The following is a 22,289-nucleotide window of genomic DNA, read 5'->3' on the forward strand; positions in this document are numbered from 1 at the left end:
ACCGCCATCTACTGGAATGGAGTGTGGATCGCGATGCTATTTATAAATTCTCCCACAAAACAAACAAACAAAAAAATAAAACTATAATAATTAAGTTAATAAATCGTATATTCATTCTATTAGTTTCATTTTTAAATACAATTCATTAAAAAATAATAAAAAAAACGTTTAGGGGTTTGGTTTTTGGACTTTAGGAAATGGTCAAATTCTTCTCCCAGCACATCTAATGCAAATCAGCAGGTTAAAATAAACCCAGAGGAGTGTCTTACAGGTACGTTGCCCTATAAAATGATCAGTCAATTTATTTAGAAACTCCCCACGATTCAAATATTCAACAGTTCAATCAAATAGTTAATAATGCATATTTTCTTTTTAATCCTTTTTGGTTCTGTACAGAGTGAGGATGGTGACGGAGAGAAGGAGGAAGAGGATGTTGTGAAGGCAGGTTGTAACTGACCAAACCACTCATCCACCCAGCAGGGAGGCGGACACACGCATTTCCATCATTTACTATGCTGTCAACCAGTCGCACGTAGTGACAGACCCTCCCACTAACTCTTCGTGTCCGTTTTTTTTTTAATGAGCAGCCATAACCTTGAGAAAACACGACCAAGCTTAAATAACCGCCGCTTCCTCCACCGTCTCTGTGACCGAGCGAGGCGCCCAGGAGGCCGTGTTCCGTCCGTCTTTGGCAGCTGGGACCGTTAGCGGCTAACAGGCTAGCAGGTAAGTCATCTTCACGCGTCGTGTATGTTTAAACCCACACTGCCTGCTGGTGGCATGCTTATGTATCATGTGTCAACCGGACGCGGTGTGTGTCTGTTAAATATTTAAAAGCGTTTAGTGGTGAAACTGGGGTTAGCTTTGGCATATAGCTAGTTAGCCCGCTAGCTAATCCATCCGTGGCGCAGGAGAGCCACACACGGGAGGTGAGAGGATGCTTATAAAGGACAATTAAACCCGGGCTGCTCGATATGAATCTAAAAGAGATAGCTCTACCACGGTGATACGACGGGCTGTCGATGCATAAGCCACAGCCTTATCATATTTAAATATTATCTCATGTTAGCTGACTATCTGCCAGCGATTCTTCTTATAATTTAGTTTAGAAATCTCGCTGCAGCTTATACACCAGCTCGCTCTCTGCGGTTATACATTGAATATTGACACAGTAGATAGTTTTTATAACCTATTGGTCACGAACTGGCATGTGGTAGACTTTCCGAAGGATGTAGAGATAAGATGTTTAATTTGAATGGGTGTTATTGTTAGCTAAATATAGCCAGCTTTTCAGAAACATCGCGCTGTGACGGCTGCGTTTTTTAATATTCATTTATAATCAGAGGCGTAGCCAGAAAATCCTAATAGGGGCGGTCAGTCAATAACCAATGTACATGGAGGGGTGGCCGAAAGGCACCAGAACCTCAGGGTCAATCTAAACAGATCCAACAGGAAAAACCACAACATCCATATTTTCTAAATAAAGACAAACTACTTTCTTGCAGCATTTGCTAACAAATAGGCTTTACTGTGTAAATAAAAAGTATAGTGGAAAAATTCTTTCAGGTTTGAGTTCTGGGGGGAACATATTTTAATCATCATTACCTACTTTTATCAATCGGTCTGCGCCAGGTGACGTCAATGTTTACCTCGGGCGCGGTGCATCGTGGGAAAACCACCATAATAGGTGGAAAGTCGAGATAAGCCACACGCGGCTGTTCTTTCGGCACAATTATTTACCAGAAATGACACGATCGTGTTGTGTGAGAGGCTGCCAGTCCCGGTGTCGTGCCAAGGTAGTTATCCCTGCGAAAATTTGTATCCCCTCGTCGGGAGCGCGCACGGAGGAGGAAGAACAACCCGAGTTAACTCCGCTTCAATTCCAACGTGCAGAACTTGAAAATTGAAAGGTTTTATATGTATGAAAGTTGAGCTTCACTGTTTTATTCTTTACTTCACATGTTATAGCAGAATATCGCCAGTGATATTGATCTAAAACTAATAATAAAACACAAACGTTTGCATGAAAGCTGGTCGCTGACAGCAGTGTCTACTCCTCCCTCTGAAAGCAAACAGATCCTTGTTCTTTTCCACACGTTTCTTAAAAAAATCTCTCATCGTTTCACAGTATCCAAATGTTCTCATCCCATTGAAAACTGTTGTAAACCATATACTTGTAATAAAAATGAAATAGAAAATGGAGTGCACGTGTAATCATTGAAGACTATATGCAGAAGGAAAATAATTTTTTCTGGTTGAAATTTAGTACTTAAATCTATATTTGTGTTTATAGTAACGTACAATTTATCTATGTTGTACTATCCTTAATAAACAGTTTGTCTTCTAACATCAGCCATTTTATTTCATCCCATTTTGCCAGAACTGGCAATATGGGATGAAATAAAACCTGCTGTAATCTGTTCCCCCTGTCTAAATCAGGCAAAAAAAGGCCCCATCTTTTTCATTTTTGGCTTTTAAACATCTTTTATGATGACAACTAACTCCTGAAACTTTGGAGTTGATTGACCTTTATTTCTTAAAGTTATAAGGGGGGAACAAATTATAGCAGGCCACCTGCTATAATCTGTTCCCCCTGTCTAAATCAGGCAAAAAAGGTCCCAGCTTTTTCATATTTGGCTTTTAAACATCTTTTATGATGACAACTAACTCCTGAAACTTTGGAGTTGATTGACCTTTATTTCTTAAAGTTATAAGGGGGGAACAAATTATAGCAGGCCACCTGCTATAATCTGTTCCCCCCTGTCTAAATCAGGCCAAAAAGGTCCCAGCTTTTTCATTTTTGGCTTATAAGCATCTTTTATGATGCAAAAAACGAAAAAGCTGGGACCTTTTTGGCCTGATTTAGACAGGGGGGAACAGATTACAGCAGGTGGCCTGCTATAATTTGTTCCCCCCTTATAACTTTAAGAAATAAAGGTCAATCACATCCAAAGTTTCAGGAATAAATTGTCATCATAAAAGATGCTTATAAGCCAAAAATGAAAAAGCTGGGGCCTTTTTTGTCTGATTGAGACAGGGGGAACAGATTACAGCAGGTTTTATTTTATCCCATATTGCCAATTGTGGCAAAATAGGATGAAATAAAACGGCTGATGTTAGAAGACAAACAGTTTATTAAGGATAGTACAACATAGATAAATTGTACGTTACTATAAACACAAATATAGATTTAAGTACTAAATTTCAACCAGGAAAAAAATATTTCCTTCTGCATATAGTCTTTAATGATTACACGTGCACTCCATTTTCTATTTCATTTTTATTACAAGTATATGGTTTACAACAGTTTTCAATGGGATGAGAACATTTGGACACTGTGAAACAATGAGAGATTTTTTTAATGAACGTGTGGAAAAGAACAAGGATCTGTTTGCTTTCAGAGGGAGGAGTAGACACTGCTGTCAGCGACCAGCTTTCAAGCAAACGTTTGTGTTTTATAATCAGTTTTAAATCAATATCACTGGCGATATTCTGCTATAACATGTGAAGTAAAGAATAAAACAGTAAAGCTCAACTTTCATACACGTAAAACCTTTCAAATTTCAAGTTCTGCATGTTGGAATTGAAGTGGAGTTAAGTCGGGTTGTTCTTCCTATTCCGTGCGCGCTCCCGACGAGGGGATACAAATTTTCGCAGGGATAACTACCTTGGCACGACACCTGTCCGGTAATTTCGCATTCTGCTTACTTTTTTCCATATAGTCAGAGAAACAAACTCAATCCTTTAGTCCTTCGTTTAGCTATGCTGCGGTTGTTTACACTACGCTTTTTCCACCAAAAATGGCGTCTTAGCAACAAATGTCACGTGACTGGCGGAGACCGATAATCATTCTACAAAAAAAAAAAAGGATATTTAAATCTACTAATATCCACATTTAATGAATTTATATGTTATTATTAAAGTAGTTATTTATGATTTTATGGAAGACTCCTAGATTACTTGCAGAGGCACATAATTTTATCTTTACCCCAAATAATTCAAAATTTAGTTCTGAAAAGAGCATGAATTCTGTATCTATCATCTTTAATGTTTGTATATTGATGTGCATAATTAACCGCAGTGTTTCTGTTGTCAAGTAGCTGTTAATATATGAAAAATTTAAATGATTAATAAGTTTTAACATTCCCCTTCAGAGTATTACTGCTGCCACAGTCTGTATTTAAAGGAAAAAATGGTAGGGGTGGCCAATGATTGGCTAAAGGGGGCCATGGCCACCCCCTGGCCCCCATCTAGCTACGTCCCTGTTTATAATGTAGATTACATATTCTTTAAGTTAGAAATGAGATGCAGACGGTCGGCTCTGAGGACAAAATGTACACAGAGACAAATTGACTAAAGGATAGAATCATTTTAGTTTGTTTGGGAATTAATTGTGAGGATTAATGAATCATTAGCGGTGCTTCGGAGCACAATCCTCTTCTGGTTTACAATAAAGGACATTTTTAGTACAACTCAACTGGTGTATGAGCTTGTAAAATATTTATATAACCTTGTCTTACTCTGTTGTTGGAACAGCTTGGTATGTGCATGACCCCTACTGTTGCCTACTTAAATCCAGCTTCAAAGTCCCCATGCATGAATTAGTTTGGATTTAGGTTTAGTTATTTTCTAAATCTTGAAAATAGCTGAACTTGAGGGAAAACATAAACAGCTTGAAGAAGTAGTTGGATGTTCACCATCCACTCCTTATGTTGTTCCTTTATCTTTTGGTCGCGTCGAGGACTAAGGCCTCCATACATGGGTCATGCTAACTAACCACCGCGCCACCTGCAAATGTATTGCGATACTTTTGTGCGGAACTGCTTCCCGTAAATCGTAAAGCCGAATGTACGTAAAAGAAGCTTGAGGCGGAGAAAAAGCTAGAGAATGGGAAAATGCAAATTTCATCAACAGTGACTGAAAATCAAGGGATTTTGGGCATGTCTGCAGCCTGTCCACAGTAAAGATGCCGAAGGATTTTAGCATATTTTTTATATATATATATATATATATATATATATATATATATATATATATATATAATTATGGGTGTCATATCAAGGGTACTTGTTGATGACATAAAAATTATCTAAGAACATTACAAAAGCATTAATAAGCACTAAATTAGAGTCACGTATTCCTGTATAAACTCTGTGAGAGCGTGCACAAGCCCATTTCTCCTCACGCAAGCTCTGTTTAAAAGTTGCTGTTCTCATAGCTCATACAAGCTTACTGTGTCCGAATGTCCGCTCTAACCCCTAAATCCCTCAGTCACTATATAGAGCGGGGACTATATAGTGGACTTAATAGTGAACTCAGTTAACTGACCGTTCTGACAGATGATCACTGCTTTTTGCTCCCCGTTGGTCACGTGACTCAGTCTCCCTGCGCGGTGTCTGTGCCATCTTTGTTATTAGTCCCCGCTGTCTGGTAGTGACAGCCTATGGCAACAGCGGGCCGCTGTGACAGCAAATCCCATAATGCTTTGCGAGGAGAGCTCTATGTGCAAAGCATTCCGGCATATATCTGCTTCTTCTGAGGCCTTTTCTTCTCATACACTTCATAAACAATTTTCTCTCATGAACCTCGGCCATTTTCAAAGAACCTTAGTGAGAAAGGTGAGCTTCAATGACTGTCTGAAACCGTAGCTCACCACGCATATACGCCTGAAAGTGCGCAGAAAAAGATAACTTATGGGACGAGCACGTAGGCCGGCCTTACCTAAACATACTAGGAGGAATTAGAAGGACCACTTATTTAGATGGTCCACCCAGAAATAAAAGGTCGTCCTCTATACCTTTTAACAGATCTTAAAAAGGCTTTATGGAGTTTTCTAAAGATACTGCCTCCTGTGGCCAAACACAGAACTGCATCACTCTTCAGTTTGTTCTTCTAGCTCAAACTTATCAAGGTTTTTTAACAATCTTTTTTCACCTTATGTGGAGTTGCTATTGGTGTCTTAGTTGAGATGAATGCAGTTTGCTTCTGAGCATCCACATTATCATCTTGGATAGAAAGTTTAGATTTTTTGCTAGGTTGATCGCATTTAACATGGATCCGCTTGGAATCACAAAAGCTAAATAGCTGACCAGAAGTAAATAAAGGAAAATAGGCTGCAGGCTTATAGATACATCAACCCTGAACTACTGAGGTGTCAGTCTGCTAATTTTACCCTCAAACAGTAAAGCTATTTTAAGATATTTTTCAGTGAAAACTTAACATCAGAATCAGAATCAAGTTTATTGCCAAGTAGGTTTGCACTTACAAGGAATTTGACTTGGTGTTGTTGGTGCAGACAAAAAAAACCAAAACAAAACAAAATAACAAAATAAGATAGAATATATATATATATATATATATATATATATATATATATATATATATATATATATATATATATATATATATATATATATATACATACAGAAGCTATATAGAAACAGTAGACTGTGTGTTTAAAGTCTACTGTCTAGTGTCTCTTTAAAGGACTAAGAACTCTATAAATCTAATTGTGGAAAAGTATGGCACTTTTAACATAGGAGGGATTGGGGGAATATTAAACGTAACTAAGAATTTAGCCTACATGATTTGATCAAAAAATAAAAGCATTTGTGCATACTGCTTCCTTATTTATTACAATTTTAATTTATTTTTGTGTGTAGTTTTGCAAGTCCCAGAATCATATTACCTTTGGAATCTACTTATGGTGATATACATTTCAAATAAACCCAGAGTCAAAGTAGATATTAGATTTCTTTCATAGAAAGGTGAATCACAACTATTGATATACATTTTTGCTATAATTAAGATTCCAATAAATGGAGCACCTTGAGGAAAAGAATTTTTTATTTAAACATATTTTATACCTTTTTATATCTCAGAAGCATCAGAATGGCAGTCACTATCTAATACACATTTTCTGGGATACAAGAACAAATTTATTTAACATTAGTGGGTAACAGCGAAGATCACTGCAGACTGATACATTACATTTTGACACTCTTCTGCCAGTTAAGATACAGAAACAAAAACATTCTGATGAAATAAAGTGAAGTGGTGACTTTACCATTAATTGCATTTGCAATGTAATCACAATTTGAAATGCAATTTATGAATTGAAGCGACACACAACTTCTGTTCACGCTTGCATTTAAGGGTGGTAAAAAAACAAACTTTCTAAAGGTGCGTTCACACTGAACACGAACTCGGCTAAAACTTTGCTGTTGCTTTATCGCTTTGTCCACATAGTTTTCTCGCTGTGCTTCTTCAGTGTTGCTCACAGCCAAATCTATTCCCTGACAGGATTTCACAGGTGAATGAAATCAAAATTTCAGTTTTCAACTTAATTGGCAGGCCAGACTGTGGCAATCTGATGTTGCTAAATTGATGTTGAAATCATGTTGTTCCCCGCTCTAGATTCGCCACTTTCGCCTTGCTCAGCTTCGCTCCGCTTCAGATCCGCCCTCTACATAGAGGTAACAGGGCAATCCTTTTCTTCAGCTGCGAAATTCACATTCGGTGTGAATGTACCTTCACTGGTGGTAGGTTTACAGTGGGTTTGCCACCACACAGAGGGGTAGAGAGACTAGGAGCTAGCACGCAGATCCATGACTGCAAGTTGAAGTAAACACTTTTCCATGTGATAAAAAAAGTCCACTGACTTTAAACAAGAGAGCATTTAGATTTATCTAAGCAATGAAACCCTGGTGGTAAAAAAAAATATTTTAAATCTTTGTCTAAATTGCAAAGCCCTAATTTACCAATACATTTTTATATATTTACTATGCAGATAGGGTGGATAGGATAGAATAGATTGAAGGAAATTAAAAACTGTTGTGTTCACTAGCATCATTTCCAATCTTAAAGAACTGGATAGAAACTTAAAGAACATTTTTTTTCTTTACAAAAAAGATAAAGGGCAGCTCTGTTGTAAAACATGTCCAGATTTAAAACTATATAAAAAAAACAAACAAAAAGACTGTTTCTTTGTTTATTTGATGGATAGAAAGAAACAATATGATGCCAGTCTTTATAGCCAGTGGCAGATTCGCGACACCTGGCCCTAGAAGGAGTTTCATTTATAGAAGGTGTGTCTTGCTGCTGGTGTAAAAATGCATTCTTTGAAACAGTTTCTAAGAAAATAAATTAAATTCCATATTAGCATTTTGTCTGTAATTTTTATGGCTTTGAATCTTTAATAAGTGGATCTGAATGATGTTTCATGACCCTACATTTTTGTCAAAGGCTGTAGGGTTTGTAGGATCTCGACGTTTCTGAAACCATATAACTGGAAGCACAGCGTTCCACTTAACATCTAATTTATTTTGTTTGTCTGCAAAAACATAGCTCTGTAGCATTGAAAATAATTAAAGCCATAGTCCAATTACTGGTCTGGTCTGGTCTGATATCAAAACATTAAACAATCCCTTGGCTTTATGAAAAAAAATAATAAACGTTCCAAACACCAAGTTAAATCGGTGCTGCTCAAATGAACATTAGTTTGATTTGATTATTTTTTACTTAACATTATCAATCTTGTGTTTGTGCTTCTACTTTTTGTAGCTAAAACTACCAGGCCCTTTGCTTATGTGTTTGCTGTGACTTTAAGCTCCATCCCATATTGCAGGTCTGTGAATCACATTCATCTCTCAGCTTGCATAAGCAATGACTGCTGCCTGCGGTCATTTTAAAGAGATCTGTGTCTTGTTAAAATGCATTATTCACCTGCTTTTAAAGACTGTTATTACATGTCTTGATTCTCATTTACGCTACTGAGAGAAAAATGTTCAGCAACAAGCCCACTTATTAAGAACCATCAGTGAGGTGGCTCCGACCTTCCATCCTCATCTAAAAATAAATCTGTGGTTCTGTTCTTTTCGATGTCTGCCTGCCGCTCTGCTGCTTCATAAAACAACCATTTTGGCAAGGCACCAGGAAGCCTTCATGTTGCCAGACCAGCATGTGGATTCATTGCCCTGATGCTTTTGGAAGATAAAGGACTGGAGAACAGTTTCTGCAAGCCTAGCCCTGCCTTTCACAACATTTCCTAAAAGGCAGGCTTATTTCCTCTTACATTCTAACACGTTTTCACAAGGTTTATCTTGCTGCCATGTGTTAATCTAATACATTACTGAGCCCTTTTGAAAAGTTTTACATATAGTTCCTGTAAATTCCCATTATTGCTCCAAAATATATAGAAGAAAACACCAGTTCTGACCAGAGCCATCAGAATAATTTGATTGTTCTGTGACTGCATTAACATACGTGAGCCAGTAGGAAACAGTTTGGTTTTCCGCGTGTTTGAATGATTATACAACGTTTGATGCCAGCTGACATTGAGTCGATTCCAGAAGAAATATTTCAGCTTAATTTCCGTCCTTATAAAGCCTCTCTGTAACCCACAAAAAACATTAAAGGATTAATTTATCCATGCTAGAAAATTCAAATACATGGATTTTAAAAGCTATAACAATGATTACCTTATGTGTATCAGATATTTCTCATCAATCTGCTTCAGGTAGGTTGTGTATTCCAATTAGGGCTAAAACAATTAATCGGTTTAAGCGTAATTAATTAATTACTGACATAATTGAAATAAATGGCAAATAATTTAAAGATCGATTAATGATTAAATGTTAACTGGAGTATAGAGACTGTAAAACATGCCTTTAGCTGACGGAGAGACCCACTTAGAGCAGTAATTATATTAATACAATATGTGAATATTTTGCATTTAAGATAAAACTATTTTTTTGTCTTTCATTATGGTCCATCCAGAACTCCTCAAGTGGAAAAGTTTTGGTTTCACTTAATTTAATTTCGTAAAAAGATCTTCTTTAAGGAACCTTTTGCATTCCGAATATTAATTGAAACATTTAATAAATTTAATTGATTTGCAAAGACCCAATTCCAATGTAAACGGTCTCTCCAAAGCAAAAAAGAGCTATCATTGCTAATAGGAGCTACAATGCATACGAGGCAAATTGTGATGAAGTTATCATTAATGGTCTAATGTCTCTTTGTGCAATCTGCTATGGTTGATGCTACCCTGGCCAGGATGTGTGAATAAAGTGTCACGCTTCTGTTTAATATGCTGCTCATACAGTTGCTCTATTTATCTCGCTATGTTTTGTCTGTTTTTCTAAGCCGAGGTCATGTTGGCTTTTCTACATTTATTCACAGTTTTGAATTTTTACATAGACTGTTTTATGAAATCAGATTCTTTATTTTTGAATTTATAATACTGTAGTTGTTCGGGTGGGAATCATTTATTCTCGGGATTTAATCCCGTTTTTTGGGGCCAGAATCCAATCCAAATCAATTTATTTTATTTTTTCAAATGCCAAATAGTCGGTTTGTGAAGTGGCGAGCATGTTGGCAGTATTATCAGTCATAATCACCAGATCTGTGACGGGCTGCTTCAATTCCTTAGTGGTGGAGGGAAATATGGCATTGAGATTTGCAGCTGTGTGGCTTTCTTGCATCATGTGAGATTGTAAAACACTGGATTCAAGCAGACAGGTCACAGGTATGTAGTGAGCAGTTAATGCCACAGAAGACTGGATTGCTCTTGATGCCCATGCATCACATGTTACTGTCATTCTGGTCGTTTTGGTGCAGGCTCTGGCGACCATTCTGTTAGTGTCTTTTTCAGTTTGTGGCACAGTTGGTTCATTGTAACAGGATGGCATGAAGAACCTCAGCGCCTCATAATTTAGTTGTTAGGCTGAATGCCGGAGACTCACGTTTTAATGACTGTGTTAAGAAGGTTATAGAGATGGACCAATAAATTGGCTGGTTGATATTTTGTTGTGATATTAGTGTCTTGTTTTCTTTGTATCAATAGTTGCTGATATGTGCATGTGTTTGCTGATTAATTGGTGCATTCTGCAGGCATGATATCAAGTATTTCAGCATTTCTTGCTTCTCCTTTTTATTAGCGAATTGTTTTTAAATATATTTATATTTTAAATAAATGTGTCTTTTTATTTCAATTGAGACCTTTGCTAAATTTGTTTTCATTTAGACATTTTATCATGTAAAAGGGGGGGGGGGGGGGGGGGAATAATAATATCCACTCGTATCAGGCATTATTTAGACTTATGTCAAAATAATCGGTGTCAGCCTTTGCCTAAAAAAAAAAAAAAAAAAAACAGTATCAGTTGATCTCTAAAAGGATATCCAGCTTAAAACTTTGCCAAGTCTGCAAGCAAGTCATAGTGACTCAATGCGGCGACCCCTGAATGAGGCAGCAGCTGAGCGGACACAAACAAACCCTGGCTCCACTGCAGCATGCTGATGAACCTCTTGATCTCAAGCACAATGTAACGGCTGGGTCTGCCAGCTTGTGTCTGACCCTGCAATCTCAGATGAGATTGTTTTGTTTCTGTCAGACAGGCTGCAGTGCGCAGGGAGGCTCCCGCTATGCATAGGGTGAGCAGATGTCCCAATTTGTTGTTATTAAACTGTCACAAGTACAGAGCAACGAAATTCACTCTCTGCATTTCAGCCATCCCCTTGTGGAGCAGTGGGCTGTCGTTGTGCGGCACCCGTGGAGCAGTGTGGGGTTAAGGGTCTGGGACCCAGTTGCTCTGAGACTCAGAGTGGCACTCTGTCGGAGTGGGGCTCAAACTCAACCTCAGGATACCAAGCTTTATGCCCTAACCACTAGACAGCCACTCCCCTACCTACAAGTTGAAACATTTCACTGGGTCTAATTCTAAAAAGAAAAAAAAAGGACATCATTTGACAGCCATCTTACTCAAATATAAAGAAAACAGAGCTGCAGTTCTGTCATTCAAAGTAGAAGCAGTGCCCCACGTCACAACCAACCTACATATAATGTTTTTAAAATAAAACGAAACAGATACAGGATTTTATAACACAAAATATCATGGAAACTACATTTAAAGAAGAGAAACTGCAGTCCTACTGGATGAGGCAAGTAAAAAAGTGTTTTTCAAAGGGCTGTCTATGGAGTTTGCTGGAGCTATTCTTCTGTTTCAATCAGAGTGGAGTGGGTAACCCACGTTGTTCCCCATAGGCATCCTATGTTTACTTTTCTTGAAGCTTAAGGAGAGTCTCTTCACGTTCTATTTTTTTCTGTGCTGAGCTCCAACCATGTTTATTTAAATGCTTTATTATAGATGTTTGTCCAAGTCCGTCCTGCTTGCTTTAAAAACACAGTGTGTGTTTACAAATGTCAGCAATTTAAATGTTTTACCTTGTGATTCACATATTTTATTTTGTATTTTCCTCAAAGCAGATGTGATTTACTTACTGAAAGTGCCTCTTACACGGTCTTCCAATCTGACTCATGACATTGCTGCCAAATGGCTATTTCAGCGATCAAAAGACATCCCAAAACTGTCTTCCGTACCTATGCAGCAGTGATGCGGCCAGAAAATACTCCTAATCGATATTAAGGTCTGACATAGCTCTGGCATGTTTTAAAATTGTTGAAATAGTCTAATTAAAAGCATACATTTTTTTTCTAGTTAGTTAGCAGGACGCTTGGTGCCGATAAGGACATGGTTACATTCCAGCTACTGACGGTGAATGTTTCACACTGGTGTTTCATGTCCAAAAACATGAAATGTCTCTTGCTTGGTGAGCTAAAAAATGTTTTCTAAAGCAATAGCTCCTTGAATAGCTTCTTAAACTTATCAGTGCGTAGAAACATCAAGTAAACATGTTCTTCAGCTTTACTGTTTGCATTTAAGGGTGAAGTTTCTGCAGAATAGTGTTGAGGTGTTTGCTGTTGTTGCACTAAAGTATTCACCATGGCAACAAAAAGATCATGTTACCTGAGAGTTGATTCTTCACATATATGTTGCTGTTAGTGCAATGGGAGAGGATTTAAAGATATTTTCTTCCCATTAGTTTGGGATTGTAGTATTAAAGCAGTTAGTCTTACAAAAGTATACCAATATTTTAATGGTTCTGCTGTGCAGCATCTTTGGTTTGACATTCTTTACCAGACACCAGAAAAGAGAAAGCCTGGTGTTTCTTCGGGCTGCTTAAAGCAAAGATTAAGGCAATCCTGACCCACATGTTGTTGTTTACTACAGCTCAGCTGGCTGAAAGAAGGCTCTTGTTCTAATGAAAATATATTTAAAAACATCAGAGAAAAGATTTTTTTTTTTCTTTTCATTGCTGATATTTGTCTAATTATTTTGGTGTAGAGAGTATTTGGTACGGCAAGGCTCCAAGAAAGGCACCTTTGGAAAGAGATTCTGCAGATAAAGCTCTCTGGCTGTTGTTGATATGCATAACAGAAATAAAGTAGCAGTTTTAAAACCTTTTTTTCTGAAATAATAAATTGGTTCAGTTGAGCTTTTGTCTTTAAGGCAAAAGAGAACAACTTAATGTTGGTAAGTCCATGTTTTGGAGTTGGTTGAGTTAGAACTGTTACCTGTAAGTCACAGGGCTTTAAGGGCCATAGTGCATGCTCTCAATGGTTCACACTCTACCACAGCCTGTAAGCTGCTTACTACATCAGCAAGCCTCTTTTTATCCTTTAACAACAACCAGCTGACACAATAGCGAAAAAAGTTACTCTAAAATGCTTAGCTGTAAATAATGACTATGAATTTGAAGTTAATTTCTGAGTTGAATAATTATTATAGGGTTATTGTTGAAAAACAAACTAAGCTGAAACAGATTTCTTGCAGTTTCTCTTTCTGATTCATGTTCCTTGATCAGTAAAGATTGATTCGATCAATGTTGTCATGCGCATTGTGTTTTTTAATTTCCTGTGAAGGGAAATGTAAGGCAGGATAGCGCTGTGGTGTTGTTGAATGAAAAGCTGTATTCGTGTTTGAACACAAAAAGGGAACCTTCAGACAATCTAATGTCTTTCTTTGGTTTAAAGTTTGGTAAAATGGTGACAAATCACTGGGTTACTCTGGGGATATTTTTTGGGTTGGGAATTGGGGATGTATGCAAAGGATAGGATTTAGCCGCTTAAGTACTCCCTGCTAGGCAAAGCAAAGTTGGTGGTAAAGCTGACCTCTTTATAAAGGTTATGTTTTATATAGAGTTAGAGTTAAAATTGCAAGTCTGCCTTCTATCCACCAGCTCTTGTTTCAAATGATAAAAAAAGACTCTAGCCTGACAAAGTGACCCACATAGAGCAGTATTTAGATCAAAAATTTTAAAAATATATAAAAAAAAATTTGCATTTAAAATAAAAAAAAATGCATCTATCTGTATGCTCTATCCAGAACTCTTCTGTTGGAAAAGTTTTAGTTTCACCTGGTTTAATTTTGTAAAAAGAACTTCTTTAAGGAACCTTTAGCTAACCGATTATTAATCGATTAATTGAAAGATCAGCAAATTAATTTATTTGCAAAATTATAATTAGTTGCAGCCCAAATATATAGAAGGGCTAAATGATTTAGCTAAAAATCAAAATTACGATTATTTTCACCCCATATTGCGATTTTTTGCACTGAGTACAACCAACTTTATTCCAGGGTTTCAGTTGTTCCTTGAGGGCCTGCTTGTCCAAAATCCAGTGTTGCAGGGCTTTAAATTCTTACTTCTGCTGTGATGCATAGATCTATGTGCTAGCTGCAACTCACTGTTCCCTTCGGTGCAACAGCATACCCACTTTAATGTATTACCGCCATCTACAGAGCTGGAGAGAGTAGTTTAGTGTCTTACACTTGTTAAATGTCTTCTGACTAAAAATCGTGCACTTGTGCAATTTGAAAGTTGGATTTATTTGAATTTTGATTATATTGCAAATACAATTTAGATCAGGGGTGCCCAAGTCCATTCCTCAAGAGCTACCATCCTGTAACTTTTAGATGCATCTCTTCTCTAGCACACCTGAATCTAACCTCATTTAGCCCAACAGAGGCATGGTAACGAGCCACTCATTTGATTCAGGTGTGTTAAAAATGGTTGCATCAAAAAGTTGCAGGATAGTAGGTCTTGAGGAATGGACTTGAGCATCCCTGATTTAGATGCTTCCATTTCAGTTTTTTTTTCAACTGTTAGATGAAAAATGAATTCTAGGTTATTTGAGAGTTTTGGTTCACTGATCATAGATTTTTGGCTATAAATTCCAAATAGGATCACTGCTTAAGTGCTTCTAGCATCTCTAAAAACATTTTTTACATCTGGATCCAATATAGGACTCTGATCAGTCACCAGTAAGGGCTTTTTAAGCTGAAACTTGGCCAATTAGAATAACCTGTGGATTTTTTTTTATGTCCTTCTCTTTTAAAAAAAATTGTCCTTTCACTTTTAAATGCATAAATTGCATATTTTCCTGTGTTTTACAGATTTGTCTCAAGCGAATGGCCATGATGATTATAGAGGACCTGAAATTGATCTGCAAAAATGCTCTGATCAAAATACACTACTGACCCAGAAGGAAACGCATATCCTGGATGCCTTGACATCCCAAAATGGAGAAAAAGAAATCGTGCCCACGTCTTCTTGACTACTTAGTGGTTGTTGGAGCAAGGTAAGTGCAGATGCTGAATGGAATCAATGATTTTCTTAAGTGTATCCTTAAATGAATCATAGGAGAAGGTGCTGCAAAATGCAAGTCCCACACAAACACAGCTCTGCAAAGTTAACTTCAGTTATAATATAGAGCGCACTTAGAGCTTGTTTTATGTGTGAATATAAATAAAGGAAGAAGAAAAAAAAGAAAAAAAAAACATTTTGCAGTTAAATAAAAATTAGGTACTGGTGGGGTATTGCCTTGTATTTATTTATTTTTTTTGGCTTTTTTTTGAAAATAATAAGGTTTTTGTTTTTCCACATTGCAGTTCAAGATTTTACCCACTGCTCTTTTGTTTTTAACCTGTCATAGCTGTTCAAAAACTATGTAAGACAGTAACCTTATCTTTTTTGACCTAAGGATTATTTTACTTCTGTTTTAAGATGATGTCTGTTTCTTTAATAGCAATAAGTTTCAAAACATTGAAATTCAAATTGATTTAATAGTTGTACAATAGCCCTACCATTTGTCCATCTCCGAATTTGTATTCAAACCTGTGCTGCAGGTAAATATTTGAAATGTTATATTTTGTGGTTCATATATATATATTAGGGATGCACGATATTGGCATTTTAGCCGATATCCGATATGCCGATATTTTAAAACTCATGTAGCCGATAACTGATATCGATACCGATGTTAAAGCTGGACACAAATAAATAGTCATTGAAAATAGCAGTTTTGTTATCCATTTCTGACACTTTAAAAAATAATATACTCAAATATATTTTCATATGCTGATATCAAATTGATTTTTAAAAACGCGGTATCGATCTATTTTACTTTCAAAATCTTGTGAAATTTCATCGTTCTGTTACAAACTCTCGTGATATTTTGCAAATTCTTGTGAGATTTTGTTAGTAAAATAGATCGATACCGCTTCAATATATCAACATATAAAAATATGGCAAAATTTCATGAATTTTCGAGGGATTTCGTAGCATAACGATGACATATAGCAATATTTCATTAGTAAAAGAGATTGATATATTGTTTTTAAATGGCAATATATCAGCATATGAAGATATTGTGATATTTTAATGTATCAATATTTTTTCCCTCGTCTTTAGAAGTTTTAAGTCTGTAAAAAGGACGTTTTTGAGGAAGAAGAAGTAGTATTTTTTATTTTTTTTTTAGACTTTAGAAACTCGGAAGCTGATCAAATATCGGGTTAAATATTGGCGGGGTGGCCGATGTCCGATATTCAGTTTTAAGGCCGATACCGATAGGGGGCCGATTATATCGTGCATCCCTAATAAATATATATATATATATATATATATTTATATATATTAGGAGTGGGACGATTTATGAAAACCGTTCGAACTGTTCGGTTCGACTGTCTCGGTTCGATTCGCGTGTGTTTCGTTCGGGTCATGCGCTGCTCCTTTTTCTCATAGGCGAAGCGTTTACACTCCAGAGCAGAAGGTGGCGGTACTGCGACCAAAGCCAACCACCAGTAGTAAACAAGAAGAAGAAGAAGCGAAGCAGCTTAGCCGGGTGTAGCAGGGAAAAAAATCAGTTGTTGTGGAGAATTGTGTCGAGTGGGAAAGAACAGGAGTTGGAAGACGCGCCAGCAGCACTTTATAGGTCTGCTGTATGGGACCACTTTGCATTTAGAGCGACCTACGATGACGGCGGAAAGAAAGTTGTGGATAAAAGTGCAACAGTGTGCAAGCATTGGGCAACACGTTTTGTTTATGCTAACAGCAACATGGCCAACATGTCATGCTAACACCGAAATCCCTCATACTCCGTCAGCAACCCCCGCTCCGCCTCATTCTCCCCCAACTCCGCGCTCCAGACCGGCTGCTCAAAGCAAAGCATGCGCGAGATGATTAAATTCAAAGCAGCAAAACATACGGAAATGATCCAGGGTTTCCGCAGATCATTTAAAATAATTACAATCCATTATTTTTTGGGGGATTTTTTCATTAATTTTATAAATTTTTATGGGATTTCGGTGTAACAATCAACATATACCAAATCGAACCGAAAACCGTGACCATGAAACCGTGAATCGAACCGAACCGTGGATTTTGTGAACCGTTCCACCCCTAAAATATATATGTATGTGTGTATATATATATGTGTGTATATATATATGTGTGTATATATATATATATATATATATATATATATATATATATATAATGTATATGTGTGTATGTTTTGGGTATCATAATGTGAAAATCAATATTTTACAGTAGAAACATAACCCATCAATTAGATATGCATTGGTCAGGATTTTGGGATCCAGTTGCCCATCACCGATCACGGCATCAAATCCATAAATTCTTCAGATACTGTCTCATGTACGTTGACATTGTATTATTAGGTATCAAAATTATAAGGGAGAAGAAAAATAACTGAACTGACCACTGTTTTATTGGAGGAGGCAGCAGCATTTTTTATTAAAATGGAAGATAGAGAAAATAATGTTGAAAAAGACGATGACGTGGGAATGCTTCCTGGCTTGCTTCTCCAACGTACTGCGGTCCTACTCCCAGGCAGCAGTAGCCTCTTTCCCACTCTGAGTGTTCTTTTTTCTAGAGCTTTTTTCCTGTCGCTTCTCTGATATACCACTGTGCTCCTCTGCTCTACTGTTGAGCTTCCTTATCTCCTCTCTCTGGAGCACTGTCTGCCCGGTTGGCTCCTGCAATTTACCGCGGTGGTTCGTTGGCTCCATGATGGGGGTAAAACGGGACCCCTCATCCTGGTTATGTTACTCTCTGTCCCAGTGGTGTCACACTGCTACCCCGCTGCTACTGTTCTGAGCCCAAAATGCGGTATCCACTTCCCTGTGTTGTTTAGGTCATTCATTCCCCTGTTATGGACACTGACTAAAAAAAACATGGACAAAGTGCAGGAGAAAAATGTGTCCATTCGAAGAAAAACCCATCAACAATACAAAACAAACAGTGCGTAAAATTCGTTGTCTTCACGATGACCGGCCGGTTGCCGATCACGTGAATTGACCGGTGCAATTCTACCGTCAATGTAATATAGAAATTTACTGCTTTAGAGAAAATTGTTTGCAAATTGATGATAAAGAACTTATCAAACAGGAGAAATACAGAATTGTTAAACATGTAGGAATCAACATGTTTATGTATTTTCTCCTCAGGCAACCAAGTAGTGACAGTGTGGCCCAGACTCCACAGCTCCTCCGACGCTACCCCCTGGAGGATCACCACGACTTCCCGCTCGCTCCTGATGTGGTTTTCTTCTGCCAACCAGAAGGCTGCCTCAGTATACGCCAGCGCCGTGTTAGCCTGCGTGATGACTCCTCATTTGTTTTCACGCTGACCGACAAGGACTCTGGTATTACCCGGTATGGAATCTGCGTCAACTTCTATCGGTCCTTCCAGCGTGGACATCACCGTCCCAGAGATAAGAGTAGCCACACAGAAACTGCAGCACAGGCAACCGAGACTGTTAACGAAGCGTCTGATGGCAGCGGTGGAGGCCAGACTGCTGCATCAGCCGCACCTGACAGCTCCAAGTCTAAACCTCCACCTCGTCCAGAAGAGGACGGGCAGCCAGGTGCAGAGCAAACCTCTGGCAAGTCTCCGCAGCACAAACGCAGCGCTGCTAAAGTGGCTGCAAGGAACCGCAACAGCACGCTGACGTCGCTGTGCATCGTCAGCCACTACCCTTTCTTTACCACATTCAGAGAATGCCTGTATATTCTGAAGAGGCTGGTGGACTGCTGTAGTCAGAGGCTAACTCAGCGAGCTGGACTCTCTCGTGCTACCCAAAGGTGAGGCCTAACGTATATGTCTTTACAGTTTTGTTTTTTTATTCTTATTCTTTTGAGGTCTTAACATTTTTTTATTTATCAGCTCTTAGATTAGCCAGAGTCGCTTGGTCATGTTTTTGTACGAGTAGATAACAAGATTTCTGTTATAATAGGCTTTTTACTGACTAAATAGCTTTTATTTTTTTTTTGTTGTTAGTCCTTTCCACAATCTACCATTAAAACTGTGTTCACCGATACATCTTAACGTCTTTAGGACAAAGATTTTGTTGACAGCACTTCTTTTGACAAGCACCTGTTTAAAATATCAACAGTACTACTAAAAAACCAAACCCCACAAACCTAAGATACCCACCTTTGGTCTTAATAAGTATCTTTTTTCTTTGGTTGTGCTATTTTCAACACTTCACAAGCTGTCGTTCTTTTTCTACCCATTAGAGCTGCACTGATCAGGCTTTTCTTGACCGCTCTTATTCCTCATTACATCTGACTGTCTAACATATTTGATGCAGCTTCTTTTACATAGGTCATAATTTTGGATCAAACAAAAAGGAAATTATAATGCAATGCTAGTGTTTGCATGGAAGAATATTACATATTTAAAAAAGTGCATGGATTTTCAGACAGTTTGTGATGAATAACAAAAAATAGCCTTGTCACTTAGATAATCTGATTCTAATATCTGACAGATTAATTGCTGCATCTTCATTCTTCCATCTCCCATCTTCATCCAAACGTGATCTGTATGTTAAATATATTTAATAAAGAAGCCTTTGCTTTTTCTTTTATCTCCCATGATGTGTTACTCAATCAGTTTGGACAGGTTTAGGTTACAGTTAACCATATTTTTTTGAATATCTGCATTTTGTCTCCTTTTTTTTTGAGATGTTTAAGAAAAATACAAACAGATCCACAATTAAATTCAGTTCATTTTGCTTATGTAGTGCCAATTCACAACACATGTCATCTCAAAGCACTTTACAGTTTACCAAATCATATAGTCAAATTGATTAAACTAGTTTTCCATCTAAGGAAAACTAGTTGATTGCATTGACTCGGATGCAATCCCTCACACTAAGCATGCTTGTAGCAACAGTGGAGAGGAAAAACTCCCTTTTAACAGGAAGAAACTTCCAGTAGAACCAGGCTCAGTGTGCTGACTGGGGTTCAAAGAGACAGAAGCAGAGATACAAAAAGCAACTGTAAAAGGCGGCCCCGTCCAGAAAACACAGCTAGGCAGACGAGCTCCGAGCCAACTCCCATGCCGGAGGGAGAAGAGAGAACATCCAACCTTTGCAGTCAGAGAAACAGGACTACACTGGAAAAACAGGCAAATCTCCCAACATCTATAAACAAAGATGTTGATGGCAGCAGCACCGCTGATATTTCTCTCCAGGATGGCGTCACAGCCTAACAGGAACAGACGAAGCGAAGCTACTATGAGGAAAAAGCAGAGAGAGCACAATGTTAGTGATTAAACTACAGATTCTGCAGTGGAACAATAGAGATAGAATGAAGCAAAATAATGAAATAGGGGTCCCTATATCCTCCAGAAGTCTAAGCCTATAGCAGCATAACTATAGAGATAGCTCAGGATAACCTGAGCCACTCTAACTATAAGCTTTATCATAAAGGAAAGTTTTAAGTCTATCCTTTTTGAATCTTCATATTTAATACATGTCCTCTGTCTCTGCTCTCCTTACAGTCAATTATGTTGTTTTACTTCCTGATTTAGTCAGATTTTTGTTGTATTTTTGTGCATGAAAAATATATTTATATCATTCATTACTGTTGGTCCGTTACAAACATTGGGTTTTAAAAGCAAACATAAATGTCCGTTTGACAAGGGTCTTATTAAAGAATGATCAGCACTTTTTCACAGAGAACTAAATATTTATAAGCAGAGAATTCTACAACTCAGTTGACCGGGCATGAGAATACTTGTTTTTGGTTTGTTTAATATGAGCGAGATGCTGATCATTTTATTTTTATTTAGTTCTATTTGCAGTACATGAAGAACTATTGAAATAATTTTCAGATTACACTTAAATAGATTCATTAATTCTGTGGGGGAAAAGGAATTATTTTAGGGTTAGGATTACGATTCACTCAATCATAAAAGCCTAATAGGCCTACTGGCACATTCTGAAGGCATTCTATGGGCTTTAGAGCTGCTAATAACAACCATTTATTGGGATAACATCCAAAGCACAGCTGCAAACAGCCACTTAGTATTTACTGTGTAAAAAAAGACCAATTTAACATGAGGAGAGACCCATGAGATGATGCACAGGTTGTATATATTAGAACAGTGTTTTTAGACTTCATTTCACCTAAATAGATACATTGATCTACAACCATTTAAGAAATGATCCTGTAATATCATGCTTGTAATAACAGTCTATGGCAAGCCATTGTGACATGTACTAGTTTTACTGGATATGTATTCCTGATATCTGGAAAAATAAATGTTTTCTTTGTCTAAATGACCAATTCAAACAAAATGTAAATCTCCACATCTAGCATAAACATTCTGGATGTCTAAAAATTAATTTCAGATTTCCATATTCCTAATATCACTGCTCAGCATTTGTATTATTTTGAGTATGAAGAAATGTATTTCAGATATCATGAATACATATTCAGTCAAGCTGATAAATGTCAAAAGGGCCACTTAAAATGTTTAAACATTTTTAGATGTATAGAACCTAATTCTTACTAGTATAGTTTTGGCCTAGTGGTTAGAGCAGTTTGCTTGTGCTCTGAGATGGTTGCAAGTACCCGGTTCGATCCCCACGGCCTCCACTTTTGGTTCTTTGGTAAAACCCTTAACCCCACACTGCTCCCCAGGAGCCGCACAATGGCAGCCCACTGTGATGCAACCCAGTGTAGTGCAACTAATATTAGTTCAAAGCATAAAAGGCAACAAGTAGTCCTATTTCTTGTATGTATTGCTGGTAAATAAAATGTGTCTTCTAGTCTACTAATTTTCTTTTTACACACCACATT

The 22,289-nt window shown here is 37.5% G+C and overlaps 1 protein-coding gene across 40 annotated transcripts in view; it reads left to right on the forward strand.

The window, feature by feature from the left end:
- The first annotated feature begins 438 nt into the window (after positions 1-438).
- Positions 439-22,289, forward strand: part of madd (MAP-kinase activating death domain) — a 72,034-nt gene continuing 50,183 nt past the window's right edge. For 23 of the 40 annotated variants that reach the window (XM_038270589.1, XM_038270597.1, XM_038270606.1 and 20 more), the window contains exons 1-3: positions 440-726; positions 15,294-15,478; positions 18,648-19,283. In XM_038270589.1, coding sequence (XP_038126517.1) covers positions 15,420-15,478; positions 18,648-19,283 — 695 coding nt within the window. In that variant the 5' untranslated portion in view covers positions 440-726; positions 15,294-15,419. Of the gene's footprint in view, positions 727-15,293; positions 15,479-18,283; positions 18,335-18,647; positions 19,284-22,289 lie in introns of those variants that run through there. The other 17 variants (XM_038270592.1, XM_038270587.1, XM_038270604.1 and 14 more) reach the window with 2 other exon arrangements.

This window comes from Cyprinodon tularosa, unplaced genomic scaffold (genome assembly GCF_016077235.1).
Source record: "Cyprinodon tularosa strain WSP-4 unplaced genomic scaffold, ASM1607723v1 ctg77, whole genome shotgun sequence".
Lineage (NCBI taxonomy): Eukaryota > Metazoa > Chordata > Actinopteri > Cyprinodontiformes > Cyprinodontidae > Cyprinodon > Cyprinodon tularosa.